Source organism: Culex pipiens, chromosome 1, assembly GCF_016801865.2.
Source record: "Culex pipiens pallens isolate TS chromosome 1, TS_CPP_V2, whole genome shotgun sequence".
Taxonomy (NCBI): Eukaryota; Metazoa; Arthropoda; class Insecta; order Diptera; family Culicidae; genus Culex; species Culex pipiens.
Window position 1 is genome coordinate 21,045,843 of NC_068937.1, and position 21,444 is coordinate 21,067,286.

Genomic DNA, 21,444 nt, shown 5'->3' on the forward strand with positions numbered 1-21,444 from the left:
GTGATGTAATTCAACGGCTGACTGCCGTTCGCCGCCGACTACAGTCGGGGAGCCATTCGTTTGCCGTTGCCACCATCAACAACCCTTGCGTGGTCCACGGAGCGCATGCGCGCCCTGGCCACTCTCCCTCTCTTTCGGGCAGGTGGTCGGTCAATCGGTCGACAGCGGAACCAGAGACCAGAGTCGCGGTCGTTCCGTCGCGGGAACCAGCAGCTGACAGTTCTCTCCGGGTTCTGAGGGAAGAGTGGAAGAAGAAGAAAAAAAGTGTGTGCAAAAATCGGACCAAGGGTTACTACGGTGAACGTCGGAAAAAGTTTGATCCCGCCGGAAGTGGGCTCGGTTCCGGGTGATTATCGCTGTCAGCGTCGAGTTTGGGTGCTAGAGTAGGCCATGGAGTGCACCTAGAGCTGTCAAAAGGAGGAGGAGAATCGCTGCAAATTGGTCGTCCGAAAAGGAGAAGAACCTGGAAAGGGGGTGGAGGAGGGTTGAAAATTGATCGACAAGTCGACACTGGGCACCCGATTAACAAGAAAAAACAGTAACAATGTCGTCACTGGAGCACGACAGCAACGCTCCGGTGGATCCACGGGTGCAGGTAAGTTGACACTTTGGGAGTTGACATTTTGGCACTGAGATTTTCCAAAGGGGGTGCGTGGTGTGGGGTTTGAGCGCTGTCAACAATTTTAGGGCCTGCTTGGATTGCGCGATGTACGCACACTAGCCTGTCCCATTTTGAGGTCATGTCGAGTAATTTCAGGTGCTCACTTCTTAAATGATAGATTATGATGTTAGGAACAATGTTTTCTTAGACAAGAAAAAATAATAAAATACTTTCTCGCACCCCCTAGTCGATTTACTGAAAAAAGTCACTTTTTTGAACAAATTTTCTAAAATCGCTTGGAATCAATACAAAAACTGTTTCGATCAGGTGTGTATTACCTGCAAACGATAGGTTTTTGTCCATAGATTAAGATGCACTATCAATATTGGACCAAAATTTAAGTTTTTGGACTCTCCCAGGCGGATTTGAGTCGAAAAAATCGCATTTTTTCGAAACTTTTTTCAGAAATGTTAATTTAATTCAGGGTAGCCTATTTTTCCCAGTGAAACCAATACATGCAGCTTATAGGAAATTTCATGGCAAACATTTTTCCCTCTGAGAAAATTCAATTTCGACACTCCAGAGCCGAGATATTTGAGTTTTAGTGAGGAAAAAAGTGCCAATTTTCAAAATTTCTTAGAATTCAGAAGCAAGGCCTACTAATTACACGATGTAGCAAGCATATGTCTCAAAGGTCAGGGTATGCTTTTTTATAGTAATTTTGGCCGCTGAATCCGAATCTGAAATCAAATTTCGTGTAAACAGTGATGTTTTGGAGCTACACCCTTTTGGAATGTTATTTGCGTGTTTAAGAGGCAGTTTTTGTAAATATTGCTCGGTTTGTTCTAGAGGTCGTATCGAGGTGTTCCGATTTGGATGAAACTTTCAGCGTTTGTTTGTCTATACATGAGATGAACTCATGCCAAATATGAGCCCTCTACGACAAAGGGAAGTGGGGTAAAACGGGCATTGAAGTTTGAGGTCCAAAAAATATAAAACATCTTAAAATTGCTCGCATTTTAGTAAAACTTCATCAATTCCAACTCTCTTAGATGCATTCGAAAGGTCTCTTCAAAATGAGCCATTGACATCGAGGATTGGTTTAACATTTTCTCATAGCTTTTGCAAATTACTGTTAAAAATGTTTTTTTTAAACCTCAATATCTTTTTGCAACAGCCAGCAACACCCAAACTCTTTTAGTTCAAAAGTTAGGGAATTTCATGGACTATAAGCCTACGGTAATAACTTTTTGGCCAATCGCAGTTTTTCTCATAGTTTTTCGATTTTTCTATAACAAACATTTTACAACGTTAGTTATTGTCCTGTAGGCATCCATAGCGGCACTTTTTAGTCTCACTTTTGTCATATTCGAAATCCTCGGAAAATTCAAACTTCAATGCCCGTTTTACCCCCCTCCCCTTTGTCGTAGAGGGCTCATATTTGGCATGAGTTCATCTCATGTATAGACAAACAAACGCTGAAAGTTTCATCCAAATCGGAACACCTCGATACGACCTCTAGAACAAACCGAGCAATATTTACAAAAACTGCCTCTTAAACACGCAAATAACATTCCAAAAGGGTGTAGCTCCAAAACATCACTGTTTACACGAAATTTGATTTCAGATTCGGATTCAGCGGCCAAAATTACTATAAAAAAGCATACCCTGACCTTTGAGACATATGCTTGCTACATCGTGTAATTAGTAGGCCTTGCTTCTGAATTCTAAGAAATTTTGAAAATTGGCACTTTTTTCCTCACTAAAACTCAAATATCTCGGCTCTGGAGTGTCGAAATTGAATTTTCTCAGAGGGAAAAATGTTTGCCATGAAATTTCCTATAAGCTGCATGTATTGGTTTCACTGGGAAAAATAGGCTACCCTGAATTAAATTAACATTTCTGAAAAAAGTTTCGAAAAAATGCGATTTTTTCGACACAAATCCGCCTGGGAGAGTACAAAAACTTAAATTTTGGTCCAATATTGATAGTGCATCTTAATCTATGGACAAAAACCTATCGTTTGGAGATAATACACACCTGATCGAAACAGTTTTTGTATTGATTCCAAGCGATTTTAGAAAATTTGTTCAAAAAAGTGACTTTTTTCAGTAAATCGACTAGGGGGTGCGAGAAAGTATTTTATTATTTTTTCTTGTCTAAGAAAACATTGTTCCTAACATCATAATCTATCATTTAAGAAGTGAGCACCTGAAATTACTCGACATGACCTCAAAATGGGACAGGCTAACGCACACACACACAGCTAGACATGGCGAAGAGATGGAGCAATTTTGATTGCTTTTTAGCTCAGAGAGAGAGAGAGAGGTTGAAAAAAAAAACAAAATTGCAATGTTATTTTCGCCACCGTCCCGAGGGGCTTTGCGGGGGTGGAAAAACCAGTAAATAGAGCTATCTAAGCCCGATCTCACACACACTAGCGCACCATTTGTTTTGCTGGCCGGTACAAAATTTAACCTCACTTTTTTTCGTGTACGTACACGCAATACATGCACACGTAGATAACTCTATTGAACTCGCTGACAGCGGTGGCGACGACACGGTTTTTGTGGACATTGCATACATTCGGGGGAGGGGTGGGAATTCGGCATGATGATTGGAAAATCGGTTGGAAATGTGGGTAGAGCTGGAAAATTACTTTTTTTTTGCAGCTTTGGGAGGTTCTCGATACGAATGAGTGGGGGTAGAGTGGTGTTGAAGTTTGGAGGTGTTTGCGTAATGTGATACTGGCGTTTATCGCCGGGAGGTGATCTAATTAGGCTTGTTATCGCGGTGGTATATGGAGAATTCAGGAGTTTATTGGTTTGGATTTCATTCGAGCAAGTTATAAAAAAAAACAGAAAATATTGAAGAATGAAACAGTTCAATGTTTGAAAAATTAACCATGTTACCAATTCGATTGAATTTTTGCTTGATTAAATATTTAGAAAGTCCTTTTTTGCTAAGAACAACACATTTTTCGTTTGAGATGGTTTCAATTCAAAAACGTTCGATAATTCACATCACGCTTATGCGAACATTAGAATTAACGAATTTGCTATGCAATAAAAAAGAATTAGTTCGGAACGAGGTTTAAAATCATTAATTATTTTCTATAATACGTTTAAATCAAATTATGTTTGAATAAACTGTTAAAAGAAAGGGGGCATAAAAAAATCGACCGGTTTTTGTAAATTTTATTGTAAAATAATATATATTCAAATATTGTTTTTCAAAATGTTATATTCTTTCTAACATAAATTCATCCATTCTTTTAAACAAGGGCAGTTCTTTAAATAAATTTAGACAATATTTGTTCAACTTTTAAAGTAATGAATCTTCGAACATATATTTAAGAATTAAGTTTTCTTCAATGCGATGTTATTTTTGTTGGGTTTTGTGTGTGTGTTTTTTATTATTTGAAATCTGATAGTTAACAGTTGAATAGTTTCATAAAAAATAGTCTGCTTTAAACGAGGTTTTAAAGTTATTTATCATTCCAAACAAACTTATTATTCTTCCAGTCCGATAAAAACATTATTTAAATTTTAAAGTCTTAGGTATGAGTGGATCATATCTTACTGCATCTAAAGGGGGAGGAAAGAATACGTGGACATACCTATAGGTGAATGAGTGTGGCAGAGAAGAGAGTGTTGCGTAAGGCGAAGGCAGGCCAGCCGAGAGAGAAGTTGAGAATGTGTGCGTGAGTAAACGAGAAATAAATCAGTCGTGTGTTTTGCTTGGGCATGAAAGGACGCGTCTTTTTACTTGAATCCGAAATATTGATAAATCGGGTGAAAGTCACAAAAATACCGTACCAAAAGCTCCGAATTTTTGCTGTGTTGATGGTGTTTCCACGTTTTCAAAAATAATATCTTCGAAACAGTTGAACCAATTTAAGCTTAAGAAACGGTATAAGTTGGGCTTTTAAGTAAAACTACTATGAAATTTAAAAAAAACTGGAAATAATAACATAATAATATACGTATAGCAACAAGCTTAATGTTCAGTCATTTTATTGAAATAAATTTGGTTTGCTTCAAATGTTTTTGTGAGCTTTTTTCACTCTTTAAAACTAGATCCGATCTTTAAATAGTATCCAATCCATGATAAATAGTCTGACTTATATGATAAGGCCATTGCTAATTTTATTTCAAGTTTTTTCCCCAAAAAATACGAGGGCAAAAAATGCTGATTGAAATAAAAATTTGCATTACTGTAATTATGTACAAGGCAATGGTTTGAAAATTAAAATTTATTTTTTGCCATTCCGTCGTGAAACTACTTACTTTTCCTGTAATTCTTGAACGACGAAATAGCCTACTTTTCTGTACCAAAAATAATAGAATCGAATAGCAACACTTTTCAAAATAAATGCTGAAAAGTTCTACTTTTCAGCACTCAAATGGGTGCTGAAAAGTTGGACTTTTCAGCACATGTTTCGAAAAGTAACACTTTTCAACATTTTTTTGATTTAAACGACAAAATATATGAAAATTTGACATAAAAATTCACTCAGTGTGTGTTTTTTGGAATTGCAAAAAATGTTGTATGGAACTCGTTGCGAAACTTGATTTTTTCAGCACTCTTCGTATTTATCCAACTCGGTGAACCTCGTTGGATAAATGTACGACTCGTGCTGAAAAAATCCTCTTTTTGCAACTTGTTGCATAAACTACTATTTTTGCCTTTCTCCCCATACTGAGGAAAGCCTATAAAATCACTTGAAAATGAACTTCTTAACTCGACATTCTAGACCTTCACGTATACTTATCGACTCGGAATCAAATGCTAATCAAATTACTGTGCGTTTTGATTGGGATCGTGAAAATCGCTAGTAGCTTTTCAGAACTAAATCCGATCGCTTTGCACTCTTCGACAAAATTGCAGAGCGTTAAATTACACATTAAAATCACGAAATTTCGACAAAATTAACACCATCTGCTGGGAAAAAAATCGATTATTTTGTATTTTTCCAAATAATAATACAAACTTCAACATTTAACAGCGACCTCTAAACCTTAACTGATTTGGCAGAAATTTAAATTTTTTTATTTGTCAAACTAATATATACTAACCATATTTGTAAGAACAGCTACCATAATTGGGTTCTAAAATGAAGCTTAGATTGCTGATATTATTGTTTACAGCGATAAAGCTTATTTTTCTGAGTACAATGACACTTTGTACGACCACAAAGAGTTTAAAATGGATTTTTAAATCAATTTTGAAAAGTTAACCTCGCGGTCCTTCTTGACAGAAAAGCTCCTACTTGACAGCTCGTTCCAAGGGGACCATAGTTGATCCATCGCAAAAATGTTGTCTTGTCAAAAAAAAAAAATTTGTATCAAAATGAAAAAAAGTGATCAGAAATGGTTTTTAATCGTGTTTTTTTACCGTTGTACATAAAAATTGACTTAGGGCTTTAGTACCCAAATTGGGTCCTAAAATTAAACTTAAATTTGTGATATTATTGTTCACAACGATAAAGCTTATTTTTCTGAGTACAATTAGCCTTTTTAGGACTGCAAAGAATTTTAAATGGATATTTAAATCAATTTAAAAAATAACTTCGTACCCCTTTTTGACAGAAAAGATCCTACTTGACAGCTCGTTCCAAGGGGACCATAGTTGATCCATCAATAGAATGTTGTCTTGCCAATTTATTTTTTTGCAATAAAATTTAATAAAAAGTGATCAGAAATGGGTTTTATTCGTATTTTTTACCATTGAACATTAAAATTTACATAGGGCTTTAGGACCCTATTGTATGGAGTCTTGTATGAAAGAACCAATGATGCAAAATTACTCTTTTGGTCATAATTTTGTTATTTGTTAGTTAGTCTTTGATATTTTTTATCAGAAAATTTCACTTATGGTTAGACTGGATCGAAGATATCGGCTTTTAGAATTTGGTGCTATTTGAGTAAGCAAAACAATATTTTTTTTTGCTTTTTTTTTGTAGTTAGAGGTCCAATCTTCAAAGCTACAAACTTAAAAAACAAACAAAATTCTTAAAAATTTAATTTTAGGTTGGATTACCTCAAAAACGATGAACTTAATCAAACTTTCTTTAAGGTACTTCTTGTATGTATTCAAATCTAAGCATACATTTAAAACCAATTTAAAAAAATTTGGACAGTTTTTAAAGGGGTGTGGGACATTTCGCCGAATATAAAAAAAAGAAAAAAAGAAAAAGAATAAAAAATGTACTAAAAAAGGGTTTGAGAATACTTCTGTGAGTATTTTCATTCTTTCAAACATGAATCGTTCTTTTTTAAATTCGGCGAAATGTCCATTCGGCGAAACGTACCAGACCCTTTTTAAAGTGTATTTCTAAATTATATATATTTTTTCACAATTTTGAAAACACTGCAAATATTTTTTGCCCTTGCCCTCTTAAAATATTATCAAAATATTATTATTTAAAAAATATTATTGCTCAAATAGTTTTTTTTTGTTAGAATGTGATTTTTTTTGTTTGGAATATTTTTTTCCAATTTTCTCTCATCCATACTTACAACTTTGCCGAAGACGCCAAATACATCAGAATTCCCCGTCACAAGATACAGATTCTAAAATATTTAGATACCACAAAGTAAAAAACAATCATGGTAAAATTAAATCTAAAAAGGGGTACATCTTTTATGTCAGAAAAAAACGTTAATTTAACCTCTAATAAATTTACATCTGGCGAACGCTGGAAAAAAAATCTGTAATCCCAAAAAAATATCAAACCAGCGAATTTGTATGGAACCTGGTAAGGACGAAACAATGAGCAAAATGGCTTCTTTGATCAAAGTTAAGAGTAAATAAAAAAAAGTACAAAGGAATACATTGAGTTTTCTCGGAATTCGCAAAATAAATCAAGAAGTCAAGAAAAAAATTCATTGAAAGCAGACAAATATTAAAGACATTTTAAAACAAATGTTTTATTTGATTAAAAATTGTAAAATTAACATTGCAGAGCAAAAAACCTAACCATTTTTAATAGGTTTTCCATGTTTTCAGTTGAAATAAACAAAAAATTCAAACAAACAAAGAGATTTGAGCAAGATTTTGGGACTCAGTCGGATTTTGACAAAATTTACTCAGTCAACAACAAATAAAAACAAAGTTAAGCTGGTCTGTATGGAAACTACTTTACATTTCTTTTTAAATATCACCAATTGGGTCCTAAAATTAAGCCTAAATTTGGGATATTATTGTTCACCACGATAAAGCATATTTTTCTGAGTACCATCATCTGGGGCGAATTAGGACAGCAGTTTTAGCAATGTTGCAGCCTGATAGTTTGCTTTTTTGAAGTGGTTTCAGTTCGACCAGATTCACAGCAACAAAATGTGTTCATTCATTCCCAAATTTGAAGCTTTTAAGTGCTCTAAAACGTGCTGTCCCTAGTCAGACCGATTCGCCCCAGTTGACGGTACAATGACCCTTTGTGTGGATTTTTAAATCAATTTTGAAAAATTAACTCCGCGGCTCTTCTTGACAGAAAAGGTCCTACTTGACAGCTCGTTCCACAAGGGGACCATAGTTGATCCATCGAAAAAATGTTGTCTTGTCAATCATTATTCTTGCATAAAAATGAAAAAAAGTGATCAGAAATGGTTTTTAATCGTGTTTTTTACCGTTGTACATAAAAATTTATATAGGGCTTTTGGACCCTATTTCAGGTCTCTCGATTGTACCAGCTCAGCAAATAATGCACACAACAAACCACTTGAGCTAATTGATTTCCCCTTTTTTATTAAAATTTCTGCGGCCTTCACCGCGCGTTGCGGTGTCATAAAACCGCGCACACTTCATTCTTCTACGTTCCAATGAACCATAAATTGACGCGTCCCCGTTCCCACATTTGCATACAGAATTTCACTGCCGCTCACACTCACGCACGGCTTCTGCTCCCTTTTAAATATAGAACCAGTGTTGTCATCAGCTGACTCTTCTTTTCTCTTTTTTTATTTTCAAGATCGAACTCGAAAAGCTCAACGAGGCCACAGACAACATCAACAAGTATGAACTTGATTTGGAGGTTAGTAGACCCTGCCACAAATGTTGCTGAAATTAGCTAAATTATTTGTTGTTGTTTTTTCGCGATCGCAGGAAGCCAAGACCGACTTTCGCGAGCTGCTCAAGGAGAGCATCGAGAAGATCAAGGCGGTCGCAAAGAAGCTGGGCAACTCGATCGATTCTGCCAAACCGTACTACGAAGCAAGGCTGTACGCTTCGCAGGTGAGCAACTGTCACCACAGAAGCCGGCGACGAAACGTCAACAAACATTTGTTTTTTTGACAGCTCACCAAAGAGACCCAGCAGTCGGCGCTCAACTACGACAAGGCCAAGTCGGTGCACGCGGCGGCCAAGGAGATGGTGTACCTGGCGGAGCAGGGCCTCGGCGAAAAGTCCACGCTGGACACGGCCTGCCAGGAGATGCTGACGCACGCGACGACCCGCGTCAACGAGAGCCAGAACGAGTGCACCGAGATGCGGAACGTGCTGCGGATCAGCGAGCTGAAGCTGGAGGTGGCCAACAACCGGGTGGCGAAGCTGCACTCGCAGCTGCGCGGCGCGATTCGCGCCTCCAGGTGAGTTTGGGACGTTTGACAGCGGCGCAAGGTGGGTGGGGTGAGAGAGGTGTGGTAGCTGTCAGGCGCAGAGTTGGCATTTGTTTTTTATCTTTATTATTGTTGTTTATTTTTGTTCGTTTGTAGTTTGGAAATTCGCAGAAACCTGCTAATCATGAGTTTTCTAGCTTATCAGAATCAGTTATTGTTTGCGTAAGTATTGTTTTGGTAGTTTTGTTCTTTTGTATTGAGTCACGTGGGCTTTGACAGCAGTGTTGCCAACCGATTTTCTCTTTGTAGACCGTACTACGAGCTACGCGCCAACTACAACGCCGTTCTGCTTGAGCAAAAACAAAAAGTGTTGGACCTGGAGTCCAAGGTAGCGGAAGCCAAGATGAGCTACAACGAGGCGTTGACCAATCTGGAGAAGATTTCCGAGGAGATCCACCAACAGCGGAAAGCTCGCGCCAGCAGTATCGACGAGGACGCTTCCTCGTCGTCGTCCTCCACGAACCGGAACAATCCGGCCGGCCAGCTGGGACCGGCCACCCTCGCCGGAATGCACCTCCCGTTCAGCAAGTCCCCGTCGGCGGCGCGGATCGAGTGCAACGACGAGTACCTGGAGTTTCCGGCCAAGCTGGGCCTCAAGTCGAGCCCGATCAAGCAGAAGTACCTGGACAAGCTGGACTGTCCGCACCTGCTGAAGGACTTTGCGCGGAAAACGAGTCCGGGCGGCGAAAGCGACTCGGACAACAACTATCTGTTTTCGCCGAACCGGACCATCGACGACATTACGAACATGTCGTCGGAGGACATCGAGCAGTGGACGGAGATCCGGCTGTCGAACTCGAACAGCAGCAGTTCCGGGTACTCGCAGCACAACTCGCTGGCGCTGGAGGAGGACGACGGGCGGAGCATGCCGGCGGGGATTTCGGACACGACGGACACCGATACGGACGATAGCCATTCGGGGCCGAAGTGAGTATCGATGCTACCAAATTGATTTTGTTCCGTTACCAACTAATTTTCTACAAATGAATTTGAGTTGTGTTGTTGATTACCAATCAATCCAAGAGGTCTTCTTGCTCTTTTTAATGTTTTTAATTCGTTACCAACTTGCTACCAACAAATCCTAGTGGTTTTGCGCTCTTATCAATTGGTTACCAACACGATTCCTTACTAAAAATTTCAGCGGTCATTTTCGTCTTTAATCTTTACCGACTAAGCCTCTTGCCATCTTGCTACCAACAAATCCACGTGATCTTCTAGCGATTTTTAGTTCGTTACCAACTTATAAAATAGCTCTTACGGATGTCCGCGAATCGTTACCAACTAAATCAAGTAGACTTTCGCTCCTTTTTGATTCGTCATCAAATAATCCAAAGCAATTTCATGATATTCTTGACTGGCTACCAACAGCAACTTGGGGTAGTGCGTTCTTCCCAATTCGTTACCAAATAATTTAGCCATCTTTCTGATCTTCTTGAAGTGGTCCCTGCCGTCTTTTTGACTCGATATCAACTGATTCAAGTGAGCTGTATGGGTTTGCTACCAACAAATTCAACTTCCTGATTCGTTACCAATAAATTTGTACTTTTTGGCCTAACAGGTTTGTTACCAACTAAAAATCTGTAATAATCTGCACGGAAAAAAATAAATAAAAATAAGATTTCCAGATTTATGAATGTCGAATCATGAAATCGCGAATAAACGCCACGAATTTTTGAATCATGAGCTTTGGGCAAAATTTTTCCAAGAGCCGTAAATAAAATTCATGATATGGCAAGACTGAGTTAATCCATAACCGTGAATAGTGTTCATGATTTTTTGCACACTATTCATGTGTTGCTAACTAAGTTCATGATTCAATGAATACAAATTCATGACCGTGACAAAAAAAAGTCAGCGTGAATAAAAACTCACGCTATCATAAATAATGATCATAATCATTAAAATTATGATAAATTTATAGATTCACGAAGAATTTGTACGAATTCATGATACCATAATTTTATTTATCTAATCAAGCATCGCATTAATGAAATAAACTTTCAAATATAAATAAATCCACGGAAGAAAATATCCAGGGAATCGTGAGCCAACCATGAGACATTATTATTATTGAACTGTGAACAGTGTTCATGAATTCTCCACAAAAATAATTAAATATGAAATATAATTTATGACTGGGCATGACTGATTACACTTGTAAACGTAAATAACTTTCATGATTTTCATGAATCTAAAGAATAAAATTTTCACGTTCAATAAAATGCACCGCGAATAAAAGAAGTTATAAACTGTTCATGAATTTTATTCACTGATTCATGAATTTTATTCACGAATTCATGAATTTTGTTCAATGGTTCATGAATTTTGTTCAATGGTTCATGAATTTTATTCACTGATTCAAGAGTTTTATTCACTAATTCATGAATTTCATCAGAGAATAAAATTCATGAATCAGTGAATAAAACTCATGAATCAGTGAACAAAATTCATGAATTGGTGATTCATAAATCAGAGAATAAAACTCATGAAACAGTTTATATATCCAGAGTATTTTTTAAAGGTCCTATAAGCTATTGTGTTTCATATGTTTATAGGACCTATTCAAAAAAAACTCTAGATGCTTTTATTCCCAGTAAATTTTATTCAACGAGATCATTTTATTCTTTAAATTATGATTTTTTTTGATAACAACATGAACATATATTTTATGAAAATCATAAAAGTTATTCACGTTTACAAGTTTAATCACAAGTGTGTCATGACCAGTAATAAATCATATTTCACTAATTTTATTCACTGATTCATGAATTTTATTCACTAATTCATGAATTTTGTTCACTGAATCATAGTTTTTATTCATTGATTCATGAGTTTTATTCACTGATTCATGAATTCAATTCACTGATTCATGAATGTTTTTCACTGATTCATGAATATTGTTCACTGGTTCATGAATTTTATTCACTTGTTCAAGAATTTTATTCACTGATCCATGAATTTTAATCAATAATTCATGAATTTTATTCACGACTTAATGAAAATTAACCAGTTGAGTTTAGTTTGGTCTAATTTTGTTTAAACTAAACATCCAAAAAAATCTATGAAAAAAAAACTAGAAACAATGTTAAAAAATTATTCAAGAAACAACAAGAAATGTATGTTCAAGTTGTCATGAAGAATGTTGCAATTTAAAGAAGAAAATGTTCACGTTCAATAAAATGCACAGGGAATTAAAGCATTTATTAACTGTTCATGAGTTTTATTCACTGATTCATGAGTTTTATTAACTAGTTCATGAATTTCATCCGAGAATAAAATTCATTAAACAGTGAATCAGTGAATAAAATTCATAAATCAGTGAATAAAACTCATGAATCAGTGAAGAAAATTCATGAAGAAGTGAATAAAATTCATAAATTAAAGAATAAAATTCATGAAACAGTTTATAAATGCTTTTATACCCAGTCAATTTTATTGAACGAGAACATTTTATTCTTTAAATTATGATTTTTTTTGATGACAACATGAACATATATTTTATGAAAATCATGAAAGTTATTCACTTTTACAAGTTTAATCACAAGTGTGTCATGCCCAGTAATGAATCATATTTCATGAACTTTATTCACTGATTCATGAATTCAATTCACTGATTCATGAATTTTGTTCTCTGAATCATGAATTCTTTTCATTGATTCATAAGTATTATTCATTGATTCATGAATTCAATTCACTGATTCATGAATTTTGTTCACTGGTTCATAAATTTGATTCACTGATTCATGAATTTTATTTAATTAATTTATTTAATGAATAATCATTGATTCATGAATTTTATTCACGACTTAATGAAAATTATTCAGCTGAGTTTAGTTTGGTCTGATTTTATTTTAAACTAAAATTGCAAAAAAAAACCATTGAGAAAAAAAAACAAAAAACCAGAAACAATGTTTAAAAATTATTCAAGAAACACGAAAAACTAAGTTCAAGCGTGACTGATTTGACTTGTTGACATGTATAACTTTCTTGGTTTCATGACAAATTTTCACAAAATCGACAAAAAAGACAAATACTTAAACAAAAAAACAAAAAAAAAACAAAAAATACAAAAATTACAAAAATTACAAAAATTACAAAAATTACAAAAATTACAAAAATTACAAAAATTACAAAAATTACAAAAATTACAAAAATTACAAAAATTACAAAAATTACAAAAATTACAAAAATTACAAAAATTACAAAAATTACAAAAATTACAAAAATTACAAAAATTACAAAAATTACAAAAATTACAAAAATTACAAAAATTACAAAAATTACAAAAATTACAAAAATTACAAAAATTACAAAAATTATAAAAATTACAAAAATTACAAAAATTACAAAAATTACAAAAATTACAAAAATTACAAAAATTACAAAAATTACAAAAAAAGATAAAAAAAAGACACTTTCGGTCTGTTCGATTCGATACCGAATATTTTTTTTGTCTTTTCAATTCGTTTCCAACTATTTTAAGTGAGTTTTAAGAGCATTTCAGTTCGTTACCAACTGATAGATTTGACCTGAAGGGGTTTTTAGAATCGTCACCAACTATACTAAGTAGTCTTCCCGGTTTTCTCAAACGTTACCAACTAACCATCCTAACTAACCTTAAATTTTGCCGTAGACAACAAAGTCAATCAGATATTCCTTCAAAAGATCTAAATTTTTGAATACAGCTACCAAAATTGTATGGAGACTTGTATGGGTGAACCAATGTCAAAATGGCCCCAAAAAATTTGAAATTTTATTTTCTGCTTTTTGTTTGTTGTTGGCTTTCGAAGCTTTTCAATTAGTTACCAATGATTCTGTTGGTCTTGATTCGTTACCATCTATTTTGAGTGCTTTTGATTCGTTACCAGCTAAACCAAGTAGGCCATTCGGAATTTCAATGCGTTACCAACTGATCCCATTGACCCTTTTATTCTTTTAGAATCGTTACCAATCCAAGTGGTCTTCCCGAGCTTTTCAATTTGTAACCAACTGATCCAATTGGTATTATCGATTCGCGTTACCAACTAATTTATAAGGTACTTCTAGTCTTTTTGAATCGTTACCAAGTGATCTAAGTGGTTACCAACTGTTTAAAGTAACCTTTCCAGTCATGTTGATTCGTTAACCACTAATCCAATAGTTTCTTCTGGTCTTTCTGGACCGTTACCATTAAATCCGAGTCGTCATTTTGGTCTTTTTGAATCGTTACCATCTAAGAGGTGTTCCCGGTTTTCTCGATTCGTTACCAATTAACGCAACTAAGAATCAAAGAAGCGACTATTCAATCTAGTCTACCCGATCCGCTACCAACTAACCAACCTCCGGCTACCAACTAACTTACGGCCTCTTCCAGGGTCAAAACCCGCATCATCAAGATGGAACTGTACGACGACAGCGCCAACCAGAACCTGCTGTCGAAGCGGACCGAGGGCATCACCGGGTGGCTGACGGGTCGCTCGATCGGCCGGTCCGCCTCCATCTCCGTAACCGGATGTGCCCCCACCAGCCTGAAAGAGGCCACCACCAGCGCCAACGCCAACGACGCCAGCGGCAGCAGCTCCGGCCGGCGCCAAAGCCTGGACATCATCATCGACACGGGGGACCGCGTCAAGGACGTGTTCACCCAGGGCATCCAGCGGATCGGGCGGACGCTGGAGCGCCGGAACAGCGAGTCGGAGGTGGCCCGCGACGGGGACGGCGGACCGGGGAGTGATTCCGGTGGCGGTGGGATTCCGGCACTCGGGAGTGATTTTTTTCTCTTCCAGCGCTCGTCGGATTCTGCACGGGATGGCCTCTCGGATGAGCAGGTGGAGAACCTACTTCTAGGCCAGGCCGACCTCTTTCAGAACGTGGTCAACATGTCGAAGTAGGCGGCGGGATTGGGCGAGCGTGCGCGAAAAAGAGAGGGGGGAACGGGGAGATTTTTTCTGTGATTAGTGGAAGGGGGGCGGGGGCCATAAACAAAAACAAAACACACACACACAGATACTAATTATGAAAATGGTGCATTTCCGAGTGAGAAAAAAAAACTCCGGAGGCGCTGGAGTCTGCAGAAAATTATACACTTATTAAGCAATTAATCACCGTAGCGAAGGTAGCAGTATTTTAAACAGTTAGGTTAAGAAGGTAAACAACAACAAAAGAAAAAAAGTTGTTGACAGCGTGCGGAGAGAACTGACGCGAACGGCGGCCATTTTGTTTTCGCTTCTCGGTGATTGCAGCGCCACTCGGTGGTGGGAAATTGAACGCATATCACGCAAACAACCAAAATTTGCGACAAATCTCCCCGATATGATAGAGAATTTTTCGATGGCGTCTTCTTAAACTTTCTGGGACATTTTTGAAAAGGGGCGAGTTCTCTCCGCGAAAACTCTTGTTGTTAGCGGCTTAAAACAAAAATACTCTTGTGGAGGAAAGAGGCTTTAACTAAAAAACGCAATTGATCGTGCTAATGATCGGACTAGATTTCAATGAAAAAAATAACTTAACGCTAAACAAACTGTACTATTATATGCTAAACAAAGACACAAACACACACACACATCAAACAATCTATTAAGTAATAACCGGAAAAGTAAAGCAATTTTAGCTGTCAAAGCATTCCACGTCGTGGAGCAAGAAAGCAAAACAAAAAAAAACGGTGGAAGAAATAGAAACGTGGTTTAATTTGTTGTTTTCGGTGTCTCCTAACAAATACTCTATGAACCACAACAAAAGAACAGACAAACAGACGTCACTTTTCAGAAAAATGTCGAGCAACTGTCACATTCAAATTTACCGTTAAATTTCTGGTTGATGAATTTCCAAAAAAAACGGCGTCTATTTGTTTGTGACAAAAGAAATAAATTCTATCGAAATGAAAAAGAAAATACAAATTGAGTGGAACAATTACGCGGAAAACGTGTGTAGTAGAAATTGAAGAATAAATCAAAACTATCCTTAACCATGTGGATGATGAGTTCATCAAGGAAAATGCGTTTTGATTGCTAATTGAGAAATCCTTCACAACAAGAAACAAGAAAAAACTAATAACTAATAACAAATAATCAAAAACTAAAAACTAGACCTAAAATCTAAAAACTAAAAACTAAAAACTAAAAACTAAAAACTAAAAACTAAAAACTAAAAACTAAAAACTAAAAACTAAAAACTAATAACTAAAAACTAAAAACTAAAAACTAAAAACTAAAAACTAAAAACTAAAAACTAAAAACTAAAAACTAAAAACTAAAAACTGTTCTTGTCTTTTTTGTCTTTGTTTTTGTCTTTTTTGCCTTTTTTGTCCTTTTGTATTATTGTTATTGAGTATTTTATTAGTTTTTAATTTTATTTGGTCCATTCATATTGTTTTGCTCAATTTCGTAATAACAATACTTTTTCGTCTGAAAAAAAAAACAATTTGAAAAATGATCAAATCACTCACTTTCCGTGCTGCTGTCAAACATCGCACAAACGTCAACGCCACCATTTCTGCTGCAGGGGCGAGACACTTGTAACGTTTTGACAGCTCGCCCAGCTGGTAAACAAAACTCAAGGGGAACGCCACCTCAACCTGCACCACACCCCACTGCGCACTTGTTCAACCCCACGATTGATTTGTTTATTTGCGTTCCGCTCTCACTCTCTCAAATAATTTCGCTCTCACAGTCCATCTCTTTCTCTTGCTCAAAAAGTTTCAGATTCTTTCCCGTCGTAATTTTCCCAACCCGATGCGGTCAGTCTACGGAGAGAACTCGACCCGAGAACACGAAGCGCGCGCGCGGTCGTCGCCAACTGTCAAACTACTGTCACTGGGAGAGCATTAAAGTGTGTAGTCCTGTGTAATCGGTGCGTGTGCCTGTGTGTGTTGGTGTCTCTGTAACGTAACCCTTTTTTTTCCTTTGCTGAAGTGATTTAAGGAATCCGCAGGATTTGTGGGAACAAAATAAACGAAGAAGAAAAGTGATAACACAATCGGTGGAAATAGTTTGTGAGATCTAGTGGGCCGCGACGAGCTGTCACTTGCGGTAATGGTCATTGATGTTTATGGTTTTTTTTTTCTAATTCGGGGATGATCCAAGCAGGCAGGGGAGCAAGCATTCACAGTTGACCCACCCCTCGGTTATCAATCAAAAAGTGATTGAAAGTTTTTCAAAGTACCTCTAAACGTCAAACTGACAGCTAGTGCGATGGAAATCGCGACAAACGCTCAATTAACGCGAGGAATCTCATTGATTCTTCGGCAGCAGGACGACGGCTTCCATGTTCTTTTTCCGTCTTGGTCGCGAATCTCGCGCATACACACACGCGCGATAAAGACGCAAGAGGAGAAGAAGAAGGAAGAAGACGTCAAAGAGTGGAACGAAAGCAAAACCTGAAAAGAGTGTGGATTGTTTACAAGCAAAAGCAGAGTTGAGAGAATGGGTGAAACTCGAAAAAAAAGACGGAACAAAGCATAAAATCCATAAATCTCATAAATAATCAAATTTTGTGTTTAGCCCTTTGACGCCCAAGGGCGTAAACAGCGCCCCCAAACGTCATTATTGACTTAGGCCCTCCACCACGCGTAGCCTTCTTCGATCGGGAAGACTCTTCTTGCTGAAGAGCCTACTCCCTCTTGGACGCAGGTTTGGTTTTTGAATCAAAACGCACGCAAACACACACACCCAAACGTCAAAATGCGAGCGGCGCTCGCTCTCACTCTTCGCAGACGCCCATCTCAGTTTAAATTCTCTCTCTCTCAAGTTTCAACTTAAAAACTTCTTGCCGATGTTGTTCTTTGCACGAAAAGAAAACATCATCCAGCTCGTCTTCCGTGAAGAACTTTTCAAGTAACACTTGAATAGGACGTAACCTTGAATGAAAACAGGCTGCTCATCCCGCTCTCGCCCAATGAAAACATTTACTAGAGTGAGCAATAAAAAATTACGTCCTTTTGAAAAGTTATCTCAGAACTTCGCGGTGTTCACCCGCAGTAGGCGGAATGGCGTTTCGGTCAGCGTGACTAGGAAGAAGAGCAAGAAGAAGAAGAAGGTTGTATGTCATCGTCGAGCGCCCAGGTTACTATGATCGGCGGATTTGCGGCAAAGGTGATTCGTAATGGTTAGCTATTTTTGGGTCTGGCGAGGGCCGGAATTGGTCAGGCGTCGGATTTGTGCAGGAGATTACGGGGGTGGTGCCGAAGGAATACTTTATTGGGAGACTGTAAGAAATGTGCTGGAATCGACAAGAAGGTCGATGCATTGGACGTAGAAAATTTCCAGACTTAAACCGATTCTTAAAACAGAATTCAATCTCAAAATTTGAGGAATTTATAAAAAAAAAAAATTTCAGAATTTTAGAAATTTAATGTATTCTAAGAATTTTAGAATTTTAGGAATTTAATGGATTCTAAGAATTTTATTTATAAATATTTTATAAATATTATTAAGAATTCTAGAAATTCTTGTAGTTCTAAAAAACTTATGAATATAAGAATTTCAGAATTTCAGAATTTTAGAATTTCAGAATTTTAGAATTTTAGAATTTTAGAATTTTAGAATTTTAGAATTTTAGAATTTTAGAATTTTAGAATTTTAGAATTTTAGAATTTTAGAATTTTAGAATTTTAGAAATTTAGAATTTAGAAACTTTAGAATTTTAGAATTTTAGAATTCAACAATTTTAGAATTTTAGAATTTTAGAATTTTAGAATTTTAGAATTTTAGAATTTAGGAATTTTAGAATTTTAGAATTTTAGAATTTTAGAATTTTAGAATTTTAGAATTTTTGAATCTTAGAATTTTAGAATTTTAGAATTTTAAGAATTTTAGAATTTTAGAATTTTAAAATTTTAGAATTTTAGAATTTTAGAATTTTAGAATTTTAGAATTTTAGAATTTTAGAATTTTAAAATTTTAGAATTTTAGAATTTTAGAATTTTAGAATTTTAGAATTTTAGAATTTTAGAATTTTAGAATTTTAGAATTTTAGAATTTTAGAAGTTTAGATTTTAAGAACTTTATTAAATTTTTGAATTTAAAGGATTTTTATGAATTTTATGAATTTTATGTATTTTATGAATTTTCTAAATTTTAGAATATTAGAAAATGTATAATTTGTAATGAGTTTAAGTAATTTTATGGATGTTTATTAATTTTAGAAATTTTATAAATTTCATGATCAAAATTTTTTTTTAATTTTATGAGTTTTATGAATTATATGAATTTTATTAATTTTTCAAAGTGAGATTAACTGTTAATTTGCTTTTTTAGTTGATCTTTAAACTGTCAGAAATTCCTATTTGTAAATAACATTCACCGACGACAGTAGAGCAATTCTCTACGAAATCGGTCTTTTTTCTTCAATTTTAATTTTTGTATTTTTTAATCCGACTGAAACTTTTTTGGTGCCTTCGGTATGCCCAAAGAAGCCATTTTGCATCATTAGTTTGTCCATATAATTTTCCATACAAATTTGGCAGCTGTCCATACAAAAATGATGTATGAAAATTCAAAAATCTGTATCTTTTGAAGGAATTTTTTGATCGATTTGGTGTCTTCGGCAAAGTTGTAGGTATGGATACGGACTACACTGGAAAAAAATAATACACGGTAAAAAAAATTTGGTGATTTTTTTATTTAACTTTTTATCACTAAAACTTGATTTACAAAAAAACACTATTTTTAATTTTTTTTATTTTTTGATATGTTTTAGAGGACATAAAATGCCAACTTTTCAGAAATTTCCAGGTTGTGCAAAAAATCATTGACCGAGTTATGAATTTTTTAATCAATACTGATTTTTTCAAAAAATCGAAATTTTGGTCGTAAAATTTTTCAACTTCATTTTTCGATGTAAAATCAAATTTGCAATCAAAAAGTACTTTAGTGAAATTTTGATAAAGTGCACCGTTTTCAAGTTATAGCCATATTTAAGTGACTTTTTTGAAAATAGTCGCAGTTTTTTATTTTTTAAAATTAGTGCACATGTTTGCCCAGTTTTGAAAAAAATATTTTTGAAAAGCTGAGAAAATTCTCTATATTTTGCTTACTCGGACTTTGTTGATACGACCTTTAGTTGCTGAGATATTGCAATGCAAAGGTTTAAAAACAGGAAAATTGATGTTTTCTAAGTTTCACCCAAACAACCCACCATTTTCTATCGTCAATATCTCAGCAACTAATGGTCCGATTTTCAATGTTAATATATGAAACAATTGTGAAATTTTCCGATCTTTTCGAAAAAAATATTTTCAAAATTTTCAAATCAAGACTAACATTTTAAAAGGGCGTAATATTGAATGTTTGGCCTTTTTGAAATGTTAGTCTTGATTTGAAAATTTTGAAAATATTTTTTTTGAAAAGATCGGAAAATTTCACAAATGTTTCATATATTAACATTGAAAATCGGACCATTAGTTGCTAAGATATTGACGATAGAAAATGGTGGGTTGTTTGGGTGAGACTTAGAAATCATCAATTTTCCTGTTTTTAAACCTTTGCATTGCAATATCTCAGCAACTAAAGGTCGTATCAACAAAGTCCGAATAAGCAAAATATAGAGAATTTTCTCAGCTTTTCAAAAATATTTTTTTCAAAACTGGGCAAACATGTGCACTAATTTTAAAAAATGAAAAACTGCGACTATTTTCAAAAAAGTCACTTAAATATGGCTATAACTTGAAAACGGTGCACTTTATCAAAATTTCACTAAAGTACTTTTTGATTGCAAATTTAATTTTACATCGAAAAATGAAGTTAAAAAATTTTTACGACCAAAATTTCGATTTTTTGAAAAAATCAGTATTGATTAAAAAATTCATAACTCGGTCAATGATTTTTTGCACAACCTGGAAATTTCTGAAAAGTTGGCATTTTATGTCTTCTAAAACATATCAAAAAATAAAAAAAATTAAAAATAGTGTTTTTTTGTAAATCAAGTTTTAGTGATAAAAAGTTAAATAAAAAAATCACCAAATTTTTTTTTACCGTGTATTATTTTTTCCAGTGTAGTCCGTATCCATACCTACAACTTTGCCGAAGACACCAAATCGATCAAAAAATTCCTTCAAAAGATACAGATTTTTGAATTTTCATACATCATTTTTGTATGGACAGCTGCCGAATTTGTATGGAAAATTATATGGACAAACTAATGATGCAAAATGGCTTCTTTGGGCATACCGAAGGCACCAAAAAAGTTTCAGTCGGATTAAAAAATACAAAAAAATCGAATGACCGAAATCCTAGAGAACTGCTCTAGACA

At 35.3% G+C, this 21,444-nt stretch overlaps 2 protein-coding genes across 5 annotated transcripts in view; both read left to right on the top strand.

Annotated features, from left to right (window-relative positions):
• Positions 1–15,891, top strand: LOC120429658 (uncharacterized). 2 transcript variants are annotated; one of them, XM_039594687.2, is made up of 7 exons: positions 1–595; positions 8,574–8,636; positions 8,708–8,836; positions 8,900–9,189; positions 9,316–9,381; positions 9,469–10,146; positions 14,573–15,891. In XM_039594687.2, the coding sequence occupies exons 1-7, from the start codon at positions 545–547 to the stop codon at positions 15,087–15,089; spliced, it is 1,794 nt and encodes a 597-aa protein (XP_039450621.1). In that variant the 5' UTR covers positions 1–544; the 3' UTR covers positions 15,090–15,891. The 2 variants fall into 2 exon arrangements, with proteins under 2 accessions (XP_039450621.1, XP_039450622.1); XM_039594688.2 differs by lacking the exon at positions 9,316–9,381 and having other exon boundaries at positions 3–595.
• A 1,038-nt stretch (positions 15,892–16,929) lies between these two features.
• The window catches only part of LOC120420252 (Ca(2+)/calmodulin-responsive adenylate cyclase), a 74,094-nt gene continuing 69,579 nt past the window's right edge, over positions 16,930–21,444 (top strand). The window contains exons 1-2 of one of the 3 annotated variants that reach the window (XM_052706800.1): positions 17,007–17,025; positions 17,109–17,225. The gene's annotated coding sequence lies outside the window, so the exon portion shown is untranslated. Of the gene's footprint in view, positions 17,226–21,444 lie in introns of all 3 variants that reach the window. The other 2 variants (XM_052706802.1, XM_052706803.1) reach the window with 2 other exon arrangements.